Source organism: Paroedura picta, chromosome 16, assembly GCF_049243985.1.
Source record: "Paroedura picta isolate Pp20150507F chromosome 16, Ppicta_v3.0, whole genome shotgun sequence".
NCBI classification, from domain to species: domain Eukaryota; kingdom Metazoa; phylum Chordata; class Lepidosauria; order Squamata; family Gekkonidae; genus Paroedura; species Paroedura picta.
In genome coordinates, this window is record NC_135384.1 from 1,040,817 (window position 1) to 1,054,076 (window position 13,260).

The 13,260-nt window shown below is 60.5% G+C and overlaps 1 protein-coding gene across 9 annotated transcripts in view; it reads right to left on the reverse strand.

The window, feature by feature from the left end:
• Positions 1-11,111, reverse strand: part of DLG4 (discs large MAGUK scaffold protein 4) — a 60,117-nt gene extending 49,006 nt beyond the window's left edge. For 5 of the 9 annotated variants that reach the window (XM_077314457.1, XM_077314454.1, XM_077314455.1 and 2 more), the window contains exon 1: positions 6,560-6,843. In XM_077314457.1, coding sequence (XP_077170572.1) covers positions 6,560-6,589 — 30 coding nt within the window. In that variant the 5' untranslated portion in view covers positions 6,590-6,843. Of the gene's footprint in view, positions 1-6,559; positions 6,844-10,404; positions 10,482-11,004 lie in introns of those variants that run through there. The other 4 variants (XM_077314447.1, XM_077314442.1, XM_077314441.1 and 1 more) reach the window with 1 other exon arrangement.
• Between the last annotated feature and the right edge of the window lie 2,149 nt (positions 11,112-13,260).

Sequence of the window (13,260 nt, forward strand, 5' to 3'; positions counted from 1 at the left end):
CGTGAAGCTGCCCATGGCTGGATCAGACACAGACCCCCGGTCCTTCAGGGTCTGTGCTGTCTGCTCAGAGGGCAGGCTCTCCGGCCGAGAGGGGCCTTCCCCTCCGCCCACCTGCTCCTTTTAACTGGAGATGCTGCTGGGGATTGAACTGGGGACCTTCTGCATGCCAAGCAGAGGCTCTGCCCCTGAGCCAAGGCTGTCCAGGGACTCTTGCAGAGAAAGGCCTTTTCCATCACCTCTTACCTGCTCCTTCACACTGGTGATGCCGGGGATTGAACTGGGGGACCTTCTCTTTGGCATGTCAAGCGGATCCTCCACCACTGAGCCACAGCCCCTCCCGGATAACTGAGTGCCTGAAGCTCCCATGTACCCTCCGCCCCCCCCCCTCTTCCCCAGGGACGAGCTAAAGCAAAATGATATTACGCAGAGAAGAGAGTATAGATTTGTTTGCTTCCCATAATCTATATGGGTGCAGTTTTCTCTCTCTCCCGTGGAGAGGAGGGCCTGGAATGTGTTGCCTGAAATGGAGGGCCTGGGGAGGGCCATGGGGGCTCATTTCTCCCCCCCCAGCTGTCCCCCAGCTGCAGAGATAGCCTTTTAATTTATAAAGCGTCCCCCCCCCGCCCGCGGCTGCTGAGTGGTGGGGTGGCTCTTGGTAAATAGCTTGCAACATGGGCTGCTGTTTCAATGCCCCAGAGGGAGCGGGTCTTACATTTCAGAGGGGCAGCCTGGGCTCGAATCCATTTGCTGCTTTAAATATTGCATTGCGCGTTCCCTATTGCGAGTCCTGCGGCTACGCTGGCTTTGGGATCCGAAGGGAAAAACCGGCCACCGTAGGGTTGGCAACCACAGCCAAGCGGTGAGGTAGAGTGGTTAGAGCGTCAGGCGAGGATCGGGAAGAACCAGGTTCGAGTCCCCACTCTGCCATGGATCCTTACAGGGTTGTTGTGAGGCGGAAATGGAGAGAGGGATGTAGGCCAATTGGGGGCCCCATCGTTTCGCAGAGGAGATAAAAAGGCACAAACCCTTTTGGGCCTGGAGCCTCCCGCCCTTGATGAGGACAGGTTGTCACCTCCGCTGTACCCCCATCTCCCCCCCCATGAGACCCCCCCCCCAGCCTCTCTTGGTCTAACACATTTCTCAGCCAGCCACCCACCCATTGTGTGGGGGCAGCCAAAGGCCAATCCCGGCTTGCTCACCGCATCTCGGAAGCTTTTTCTTGGTTCACAATGTCTCTCCTATATTTAGGTTCTCTCACACACCGAACCACCATCAGCACCACCAGCACCACCGATGACTCATCCCGAGCCGGCTTATCAATGGCAGAAGCCACGCTGGCGTGCCCCACACACAAGCACACACACACACGCAAAAACACACGCGGAAGTGTCACCCACCAACCGGATGTCCCCCCCCCCCTCCGCCCTGCTCCACGGCTTCCAAAGGACCAGCCGCTCTTTCAAGGAATGTCCTTCTTGGTGCCTTCTTGGTGCGGGGGCACAAGTCTCCCCCCTGCAGCAGAGCCAGGCCACCCGGCAGAGGCCCCTATCCCATCTCCAGCAGAAGGGGCACAGGAGGGGACACTCGGGGATTTTCTGCCTCAGAGCAGCCCGGCTTCCTCTAGAGCAGGGGTAGTCAAACTGCGGCCCTCCAGATGTCCATGGACTACAATTCCCAGGAGCCCCTGCCAACATTCGCTGGCAGGGGCTCCTGGGAATTGTAGTCCATGGACATCTGGAGGGCCACAGTTTGACTACCCCTGCTCTAGACCCTTCCGAGAAGCTCCAAGCCTCTGTCCTCATTCCCAGAAGAAGCCTCTAGAGACCCCGCAGAAATGAACACCCAGAACCTTTGGGGGAGACGCCCCTTCCCCAATTGCAGGAATCGTCCCCTGAGATGTTGTAGTGAAAAGGCACCCCAGTTCTCCCACTGGTAAGTGCAGAAAACAGCAAGCCTTCCCCACATTTTAAAATGCATCCCTAACCCCGCCCCCAGCAGCCGCTCCTGAAACAGCCACATCAGTCGGAGACCCCCCTCCCTCCCCCAGGCCCCAGGGGCTTTCACAGCCCTAGAGAGAACAAAACGGGACCCCCCCCTACACACACACACACTGGAAGGGCTCCAGCAGGCCCCAGAGAGCCTCTCCATCAGCATGCCAGAGCGGGGAGGGCATTCAGGCCACCTGTAGCCTTTGGCACCTGAAGCACGGCCTCCTCTGGGACAGAGCAGCCTCTGGCCGGCAGAAGGCCCTGGCCTCAGCAGCTGCAATCTCCCCTTAGGGGGTCCCAGGTAGCACAGGGCGGCAATGCAGCCCCCTCCCGGACAGAGAGCCACTGCCAACCTCAGAGGACCAGCCGGAGTGAGACAGACATGACTTGGCTGAGCGGGAGGACACCCGCTTGATACCGGAGGGCCCTGAGGGCAGGCCCCAGCCAAAACCTCCCAGGCCCCTGTCCTTCTCTCGCTGTGACCTTGAAGAATGGCTGACAACTCGCATAAGCCAGGCTGAGAGAGATGAGCTAACCCTGTGTCCAGGGCAAGGTATGATTCCGTGGGGAGACACAGACTGTGACTCAGTGGCAGGAGGCCCAGGTTTAAGCCCGGCACCTGCCGCTCAAGGGCCTCTCAGTCAGCGAGTGATGGGGAAAACCTCTCTCTCCCTGAGACCCCGGAGAACCCCTCGTGGCCAGAGGAGGCCCAGATGCACACCTCAGGGATCGCTGCCCTCCCGCTCTCTCAGGCCTGGTCCCTGGCTCAACACAGCCTTCTCTGCCTCCTCCTCAGCTCTTAGATGGCAAAGGATTTTGCCTCCCTGTCCCTGGGGGGCCACCCACCGTCCTTGGGGTGCAATTTTTGCTTTGCCTTAGAATGTTCTCTTGAAATTACCCACAATACTGGGTTTAAACTATGTGTAGAATGGCTAGATATCCGGAAAGGCAACCCACCATCAGAGTAGTTCAGGCATGGAAGGGGCTGCCTGAGGAGGTGGGGAGCTCCCCCTCACTGGGGGGCTTCAAGCAGTGGCTGGAAAGATCCTTCTCCTGGGTGCTTCAGGCTGATCCTGCACTGAGCAGGGGGTGGGACTAGATGGCCTCCATGGCCCCTTCCCACTCTAGGATTATGTGATTCTATTATCATTAACTTGGCCTCAGACCACTTGGGGGGGTGAAGCAAAGTTATCAAGCAGTAGAGGAGCAGGAAAAATGACATGTACAGTCAGGATTTTCCCCAAACTGCCATATCCACACAGGGTTTGGGGGCCAGTGGCAGATCCCCCCACTCCTGCCTCTGAAAAACTCCCCCGTTCCCTCCTGAACAACCTCAATGACAGCCCTCCCCCAAATATCTGGAGGCTGCTCTGAAGACATCCTGATGTGACAGCCAGAAGCAGAAAACCTCCCTTGGCCTGTTCACAGCACCTGCTCTTGACACCTCCCCCTGTGGGCCAAGAAATCTATGAATGGGATCTCCCCCAGAGTGCTCCCTGGCCCACCACGTGCCCCCTCTGGAGCCAGTTCTTGGAGCTCGGTCCTGAGGGAAGGACCTCCTCTCCAGGGCCGAGCCAAGATCTTTCAGGCACCTGGTGACAAACAGGGACCAAGGAGGTAGATCTGTGGTCACCTCCTTGGGCCAGATGGGAGGGAGGGAGGGAGGGAGGGAGGGAGGGAGGGAGGGAGGGAGGAAGGAAGGAAGGAAGGAAGGAAGGAAGGAAGGAAGGAAGGAGGGAGGGAGGGAGGGAGGGAGGGAGGGAGGGAGGGAGGGAGGGAGGGAGGGAGTGAGTGAGGGAGGAAGGAAGGAAGGAAGGAAGGAAGGAAGGAAGGAAGGAAGGAAGGAAGGAAGGAAGGAAGGAAGGAAGGAAGGAAGGAAGGAAGGAAGGAAGGACGGACTCAGGGCTGAAGGAAGGAAGGAAGGAAGGAAGGAAGGAAGGAAGGAAGGAAGGAAGGAAGGAAGGAAGGAAGGAAGGAGGCATCCCTTCAATAAACCTCACAGGACTCTTTGCCACCACCCCCCCCGCCCAGCCACCCACCCCCGGCCAGTTCTGAGCCGATCCAGACCAGCAGCAGCAAAGGTCTCCAGCCCGTCACTCACAGCCACATCCATTATTCATGGCTGGGGGGGGGGCTCTCTGCAGTGGAAAGCAGCCCCCTGCAAGGGACTCCCTTCCACCACGGTCCTGCCACTGTGCCACACGCCATGCTCTGGCATCCCCCAGTGAATTGGTGCACCCACCTGCTGGGGCTTTCCTCAAGTCCTAAAGCACAGCACAGGTTTCTCCCCCCCACCTGAAAATTATAAAATGCAGTCCATTCCCCACCCAGTGGGTTCAAACACCTGTGAGGCTCCCCCAAATTAGATTTCTCTTGACCTCCCCCCCAATCAGTTTGGAAATTCCTCCCCCTGCCACCCAGATTGAACCTCCCCCCCAGCACTGTCTCCCTCACAAAGTCTCACAACAGCACCCTCGTCCTTTAATGTTTCATAGCAAAATTCAGACCCCCCCCACTCTACCCCCACCCCAATTTGTACTGGACCAATCTATTCCACACCCTGCATCTCCCCCCTCCCCAGCAAGCGTCTGTAGGGAAAACCCTCTTCACTTCATCCCCAGCCCGACACCCCCATTCAGACCTCTCCAATATCCCCCAATTCTCCAGCCAATTGGAAGCCGGCAGCCCCTGCAGTTTCCCCCAGCCGTGCAAGACAACCCCCCCCCCCCCGCAATCAGCATTCATGTACGGTGTGAGCAGGCCGTTGACGGGCGGGCGGAACGGAACGGCTCCTTTCTGAGCTATTTCTGGCTCCCTCCCCCCCCCCCCGCATACACCTCTGGGATGTGCTCGCAGCCCCCCACCCTCGCGGCCCCTTCCCCCAAGAGCCCCAAGGAAGAGCCGCCCCTCAAGCCTGCCCGGTCCGGAGCAAACACCTGTTCACTGGGCACCCCTGGAAACCCACACGCCCGCCCCCCCCCCCTCGCCTGCTTTTATAATTAAGCCTTCGCCTCACCCTGAGTAATCAGGACTGAATCATTCCGTCTCCCAAGCCCCGAATGGCTGTGGGTTTCCATGGAGCAGGCAGCCACCCGAGGCGAGGAGGAAGGAGCTGACGGTCCCTCAGCCCTGCACTCTGCCCTGGCCCGCCTGGGGCTCCCGGCTTCTGCCTCGCCTGTCCTTGGAAGTGAGCAAAGTTGGGGAGCAGACGATAAATGGGAGGGGGGCTCTTCGGAGGGGCTCTTTCCCAACCCCCGGCCGCCCCTTGTGCCTTCGGCACCGGCCTCTTGGCACGGGCAGGCCCCAATCCCTTTCTCACCCACCCCGCCGGATCGCCCACTTGCCGCCGCCATATGCCTACAGCACAACGCCCGGAGGAGAGGACCCCTCTGAGGCTGGGGGGGGGGGAAGCGCCTAACTGGACTCCGCTAGACCAAAGGAGGCCCCAAACGAGGCCTGAAGGTCTCCATGACGCCCTCCCGGAAAGGAAGCCAGCGGAGAGAACATCTGGATGGGGACTTGGGAGGAGGCCGGCCGCAAGGAGCCCAGCGATGATGGAGGAGCCTCATTCCCCCCCCCCATAGCACAGAGACCCCCAAGCCAAGCGAGAACACCTCTGCCCTGTTGCTCCTGGCCCCCCTGCTGCTTCGGCAAAAGGAGTCAGCCCCCACCCCACCAGCAGGAGGCTGCAGAAAGCCCGCCCAGGCCCAGATCCCGCGTTCAGCCCTCCCTGGCCCTGCCGAGACATCCTTCCCACAGGCAGGTGCCCCTAACACTTGGACGGACGCTCACGTTGCTCGCCCACCTCCAGCCCAAGACTGGACTGCAGCAGCCACCCTCCCCACCCCTGCCCCCTCCTACTGGATCTACTTGCTGGGGGACCCTCAGCCCTCCCCCTCCCCCGGAGCCCTGGCCCTAGGGAGGAACCAGTTTCCAAGCCGAGAGGGGCCGGCCGGGGGTGCTGCCCGGTTCTAGCCCCACGAACCCCCGGAACGGTGCACGGTGCCATTCACACACGGAATCTGCCCCAGCCCCAGCGCCAGCCCTGTGGTGTGGTGCCCGCGGACACCCCCTCCGCTGCGAGCGCCAGCCCCTGCGGCCTCTCCCTTCAGCACCACGGGCAGCGCCAGGGCTTCAGCACCCGGCCAGCTCCCCTGCCCCAGCACCCTGGACAGCGATGCCCGCCCGCCCGCCCGGCCTCCCTGCCGGGGCCGCTCCTGCCCCTCCGCCGAAGCGCCGCCAGCCCCACAACTCCCCCGTCTCACCCTAAGCTGCCTTCACCCACGCAATCAGCGGCTCCATGGAAACTGTTCGTGAAAGCGGAGGGGGGGGGCCTTCGGCAGCCTTCCTCCCACTTCAGCAACAGCAGCCTGCCATCCCCCCCCCACCAGACCGAGGGGCCCCCTTGGCCCCAGGCTGTGCAGACCCCCCCCAGACGGCAACAGCCTCTGCCCCCCCCCGCACACACCTTGCTCCGTGCAGCCTCCGCCCCCCCTGCCCCCGCTCTTTGCAGAGGTGGGCCAAACTGCCCCCAGTTCCCGAGGCAAGCAGAGAAATGTGCCCTTCCTTACCTTGGTAGTGACTATGCACAGGCAGTCCATCCCTTCCTCGGCTCAAGCACCTAGCTGGGAAAGGTCTGCAGCACATCAGATATTCCGGGGTTCAGGGTTACTGCTGGCCCCCTTACAAAAGCTCCTGGGTGCCCGGCCTTGGCGCGGAGGAGGGGTGCGGCTGCCCTCGCGCCCCCCGACGGACGGACGGACGGACCGACGGACTGACTGACTGACTGACTGACTACCCTCTGGTCTTTCCTCGGGGGGCAGAAGCTGACATTTGAGCCGGGGGGGGGGGGGCTGAGGCAAGATGTGCGCGAGAGGAGGGCAAGGCAGCGTGTGTGAAAGGAGGGAAGGAAGGGGGAGGGGGGGCCTGCGGTGAGTGGAGGGGGGGAAGTGACAGAATGTGGAGAAGGAAGGGGAGGGCGTGAGGGAGGCGAGGCGAGGCGAGGAGGACGCGGCGGATCCAGGAGGCTCTCTGCCTTCAAGACGGGCAGCCGGGGAGAGGTGCAGAGGTGGAGGGGGGGGAGGCGGGGGAGCTGCGGGGGGAGGGGGGCAGGCCAGGAAGAGGTTTGCCTTCCAAGATCTGGGTAGGGAATTGGTGGAGAGGGGCCGAGGAGGAAGCCTCTCCGAGGGAGGGGAGAGGGATGAGGAATATGGAGCAGCCACGGGGAGGGGGGTGGAAGAGAAGGGGGCACAAAGAGGGAAAAAAGGAGGGAGGGAGGGAGGAGAAAAAGAGAGAGAAAAGGTTAACCTCTCAAGTACTGGAGAGAATTCAGCTGGCAAGGAAGGTGGGCGGCGTGTGGAGGTAGCAGCGGCGTCACCGGAGGGTAACTCCCCAAGTGCCAGAAGAGACTGGAATTGGAGGGGGAGGGCCAACGGGGGAGCGGAAGGGGGGGGTGAATTGTGGTCTTGTGCAAGGACCCCTGCCTTAACACACAGAGGTGCCTGCAGGAGCTTGCACAGACCCACAGAGAGAGAGAGAGAGAGAGAGACTCCTCTCCTGAGCCCAAGTCTCCCCTGGAGAGGCCACAGGGCGGATCAGAACTCAAAAGTTCTCGGATCGGAACTCAAAAGCAAGCGGGGCAGAGCAGGCAGAGGCAGCACAGATGTTGTCCCCTGGAGGGGGAGTCTGTCCAGCATGCCCCAAATAGTGTCCCACAAACACTGAGAGGGGGTCGGAAAGGCAGGGCGCTTGGCAGAAAGGGCTGGAGAACACAGCACCATCCCAGGGGCACGTGTCAGAGACAGGGGCAAGGCAGACAGCTGGGTGGAAAACTGGGCGAGGGGCACGGCCCCCTCTTGGCCCCCCAAATCCCCCCCCCCCGATTCACACTCCTCCCCCTCCCCCATTTTCCCAGGAAGCCAGAACAGGGTTAAATTTGGAGCCGGGGTGTGGGATGAGGAAGAAGGAGAAGGAGCTGGCTGCCAGCAGAATGCATGCCTGCCTCAGAGAGACAGGCAGGCACAAATATATGGTCAGACGGATGTTGGGGTGGGAGGAGGGCTTTAAAACTGCAGTTAAATTGCCTTGATCATAGGAGTGAGGGGGAGGCAAAAAAAAAGAAAAGATCCGCTAGAGGGGGGGGGGCATGCCAGTGAATGTACATGTGCATGCATCCCTCAGCCCAAGAGACAGGCGACCGGCTCTGTGCCCATCACAGAGAGAGGCGTGTTGTTCAGTGATCCACAGAGATGTCCACAGCTGACTTTGCCCCATCAGGCCCCTGGCCAAAGAGACGCCAAGGATGGGAGCAGAGCCTTCTGCATCCGAAGCAGGCTCTCTCCCAGGCTGGACAGTGGCCTTCCCCTTAGGTGGAGCTTCTTCCACAGGTCCCACCACAAGACGAGGCCACGGGACACAGAATGGCTGCTCTTGGCCCATGTGCTGGACTTCGAATGATGTCCTTGGAGTGAGCCTTTCCGCTCACCCTCTTCTTCATTGGGCCTCTCAACAGAACCCCACTGAATTCACTGTGCTGCTGAATCAGACCCCCCCCCCCATCCATCCATCCATCAAGGGGGGGGGGGTTCTTGCCTACCCAGGATCTCAGCCAGCGAAAGACCTTTTACGTCACTTCCTGCCTGGTCTTTTTGACTGAAGATGCTGCCGGAGATTGAACCGGGGGCCTTCTGCAGGCCAAGCAGAGGCTCCAAAGGGACCGTTCAGCCGGTCCCTGGGCCCATCAAGGCCGGCCTTGTCTGCTCAGACTGGCAGATGCTCTCCACGGTCTGGGGCAGAGAAAGGTCTTTCCCATCTCTGCCTGGCCTGCCTGGGCTTTTAAATGGGCACGCTGCCAGGGGTTGATTCCTTAGAACGCATTTTGGGGACACAATAACGCCACTTCCGGACAGGTCAAGAAATGAAGCTCCTCCTGCTTCAGTTCCCTTCAGTGGAAGAGATGTGGGTCTTTCGCATCACCTCCAGCCTGATCCTTTTCAATGGAGACGAGCCACGGCCCCTCCCCAGGGTGAGGCCAGCCCACCTGCTCCCTCCCGGGTACCTCAAGGCCCAGGGGAGTTGGGTGACCAGTCGGTGGGTCCTTGGGGGCCACATTGGTTAACGGCCCGGAGGGAGGGAGGGAGGGAGGGAGGGAGGGAAGGAGACGGGTTCAATCCATCGGGCCCAATCCATCGGGCCCAATCATGGCCACTCACAACATTCAAACTATATAAATACGTTTAAAACAACATAAATCAACATAGAAAACAGGAACATTAAAATCTTAAACTATTAAAATCTGTGGCCGACACCACACCACTAAAGAAAACGCAACCCAGGCCTGTGGATGGTACACCAAAGGCCCAGCGAAAGAGCTCAGTCTTGCATGCCCTGCAGAAGCTACAGGAGCCCAGGCAGGGCACTGGTGGCCCCGAGAGCCCATTCCACGGGGCCACCCACCCCGGCAACACATAAGAGACCCAGCCTGGGGCTGGGCTGCCCCCAAAGGCCCCAAGACGGTAACTGAAGGTGAACACAGGAAACTCAAGCCCAAATCTAATGAGTCTAAGCTCCAGTATGACCTGCAGGCCACGTTATTGTCCAGCTGTCTTGTGCCTCCTGCCGCAAGGCAACACTAGCCAAGAGAATCAATGACGGACGAGCACAGAGGCCACAGAGCCACCATCCTGCAAAACAAGCCGGGACTCGAACTCTCCTCTGCAGGCCACGCCCCATTTCTCACAACCTATTTCAAATGAGCTGCCGTTAATGTATTATTTCTTTTAAAATCTATCCAACGTGAGCTGTAGGGACAAGAATTCGATGGGAAGTCACAGCTGGGGCTGCAACAGCCAGAGGTGCCGACTCTCCCATCCGGGGTGCCCCCTCCCCCCGGGACCGGGCGTGGGGCAGTGGACTGAGAAATGGGTCCTTTGGGAGCTGAGCTCCCCCCTCCCAAAGCTGGCAGAGTCCTTGCTCCTGTCCCCCTCCTGCCGGCTGTTCTGTCAGCGCAGAAGTGCTGAAAATTAATTAAGCAGAAGCTCACTCAATTAGAGAGCAGGTCCCCGGCGGCCCCCCCTCCCCCTCGCCCAGGGCTTCTTGGGCTTCCTCCTGGCCTTTCCCATCAGGGAGCCACATCGTCCACTCAGCAGAACCAACAAGGGATTCCAGGCTGGAGTATCTCGGTTCTGTGGCCTGACCCTCGAGACCCGGCCCAGGAAAGGAGCTCCTAGCAAAGAAACCGCAGGCTCCGCCCCCTGGAGGCCTGGACACTCATCCCAGAGACATGGGGATGGGTTCCAGTTTGCACTTTGTATGCGCTCAGAGGCTGAGCCACTAGGCACGGAAAGAACAGGTTTTCCAAGACAAGTTGCACAGAGCAGACGCGGCAGAACCCCACAGGAGAGGGGCAGGAGCTTACCTTAGGCCGAGGCCTCCGCGAAGAGGTGGTGGCGGGTGGGGCGTCTGCAACAGCCGCTTCGTAGAACTCCTGGATGTCTAGACCCGAGGCAGAAGGGCAAACAAGACAGTGAGCCCAACACGAGAGGTCTGGAAGGAGCCCCTGGCGCCACCTCCCCCTGCAAGGTAGGCCAGTCTGGCCGTTAGCCTGAAGCCAATGGGCTCCCTGGGGCGTGGCCTTAAACCCCCCCAACCCCACCCTTGCATCAGCATGCAAAGCTCCCACCAATCGCCTTAGAGGTCAGCAGGTGGAGGCTCCTGGCTCAGCTGAGGAGTAATTACGGATCTCGGATTAAGCCCTATATTTAGAGCCCCTGGGGGCTGACCAAGGCTCCTCCCACCTGCCAGAGCCAGCGGGTCACAGGGGAGGCAGCCATGGGGCCCAGCCTCAGGAAGAGGGATTGGAGCACCTGCCTCTCCACCCTCACCTGGGGAGGGCAGCCTTCAGGCCCAAGCCCCCACTCCGTAGAAATCATGGCCTGCTGACAAGCCCCGCCCTCGCTTGCTCAAGCCCCTCCCTCCACTTGCTCTAGCTCCTCCCCCAGGCCCCGCCCATACGCACCCAGAAGGGCCTGGAAGAGTTCGCTCTGGAAGATCTCGAGCAGCTTCTCCGCCTTGTGCCGAAAATTCTGGTCCAGGAAGAGGGACTCCTCCATCAGGCGCAGAGCCGCTGCCGTGTCTGGGGCCGGCGGGAGGCAGACAGCAAATTAGGCCGGGAGCTGATTGTGTGGCCCCTTGGCCCCTGCATCAGCCCCTCTTCTCGGAGGTCAGGAGGGGCAAACTCGGTAAGCCTCGGGCCAGCCATTCAGTGCCTTCCTCGGAGGCAGACCTGAGTTCGAATCCTACTTTCATTAGGGAGAAGCCATGGAGTTCACACCATCCGAGCTCCCAACTATCCCACGGAACCTTTGTGGCCCCCTTCCGTGGCCCCCAGTGCACCATGGGGCCCAGCAGCTCAGGTGTGCAGCGTCACTGTCTTCTGGGATGAAACTGGGCTGCTCCCAAAGGTGCCCTGGGCCCCTCCTGCTGCTGTCCAGGCCCCCCCTGCTGCCTCTACAGTGGAGGGCTGTCTGGGGCGGCTGATAGGAGTCTCCTGGCCCAACAGAAGCATGAGCAACACCTGTCCACAGAGCACCTCAACAGCTGTAGGTTTTCAACTCCAAAATTCTGGAGATTTGGGGGAGGAGAGAGAAGGGACTTCAGAATGTCCTAGAGGGGCCCCTCTAAAGCAGCGGCTTTCTCTGGGGGGGGGGCTGATCGCAAGGTTGGTGCGGTCAGGGCTCTCCAGGGCTTGGGGCAGGAAAAGGTCTGCACATCCCTCCGGCCTGGAGGTGCCAGGGATTGAACCGGGGACCTTCTCTGTATCATTCGGAGGCCACAGCTCCTTCCCTGGCCTTTCGGGGAGCTGCGTCTTGGCTGCAGAAGGCGGGGGCCTTCCCCCACGCAGGCCACAGACCGGATCCTGAGCAAAGCCACAGAGGCCTACAAGCCCAGCAGAGGGGAGCCCCTCTTGGCAGGACCCAGGGCCAGAATGGGCTTCCCTGCCGCGTCAGGCTGGTGATTTCCTGGTGATTTCGGTACCTTTTGTGTGACGTGGGGGACACCCACCGGAGTCTGACTGCGGGAAAGGTCGGTGGGGGGTTAATATCTCAATATTTAAATATTAAGAGATGGCACCTCAGTGACCCCCGAGCGGCGGATGGCATGCAAATAGCAGCAGAGCCAGCGCTGCCTGGAGATCTGGGGGCAGGCCGGGTGTGAGAGAATCCCAGGAGAGAGTCCGCCCTCTGAGGCAGCCACCGTCACCGCGGGAAGGAAGATCTCTGTAGCGTGATTCTGGGAGGACTTCAGGCCCCACCTGGAGATTGGCAACCCTAATAACCGTGGGCAGGTTCTACGTGTGGAATGGCGTTTTCCTCCAGCCACGTGGACTGCCCCCTGGCTGTGAAAGATGGAGGACATCACCAGGCAGACACACAGCTGGCCTTTGAGAGACAGACAGACAGACCCACAGGCCCATCTGTCTCTCCCACTCATACGCAAGGGGTGCAGGATCCCACCAATCGGGTGCTCTGACACATCTGCACAGGTGGGAATTCCCCCCCCCCCCCGCGGCCCATTGGAGGGTGTTGATGGTGGTTTTTATTATACTTTTCCTGTGCTGGATTGCTTATTATGGAAAACACCCGAAGCCTGTGCACAGGGGGACCCAAATTTATTGCAAACAAAAAGTAAACACCGGTTCGCATCTCCGTGGAAAGTCAGTGGGTGACGCTGGGGTAGTGAGCCTAGCCTCGCAGGGTTGTTGTGAGGATCCCATGGAGGAGAGGCTAAGCAAGCCCCTCTGGGGTCCCACTGGTGGAGGACAAGGGGATGGAAGGAGGATCCAGGGGCCTGGCGGCCTGCCCTGCTCTGGCCAAGGGCTCTGCTGCCCATCCTCCCCAAGGCTCTCCTGACCCTGCTTTTGGGGGTCCTCTTGTGCCCCTCCTGCCACAGGCGGGTGCTCACCCCCTCCGTTTGCCCGGGGCACACTCAGGCAGGCTGCTGCATTAAAAAGGCCAGGCCCCCAAGGAGGCTGCGTCTGACTCCCTCCTGACTCCAGAACAGAAGCAGAACCCCCTGCCCTCCGACCTCTGCAGATCACCCCACCATGCCCCCCAAAGCCCCCCCCCAGCCCCCTCTACCACGGAGGCTCTGCCATTTGCTTCCCGCCCAAGTTCAAGATGGGAGGAATTCCGTAATGTGTGAAAAGGAATCCGGGATGCCAGTGGGGGGCCAGCCAGCCAGCCAGCCAGCCCACCCACAGAGAGTCATGCGC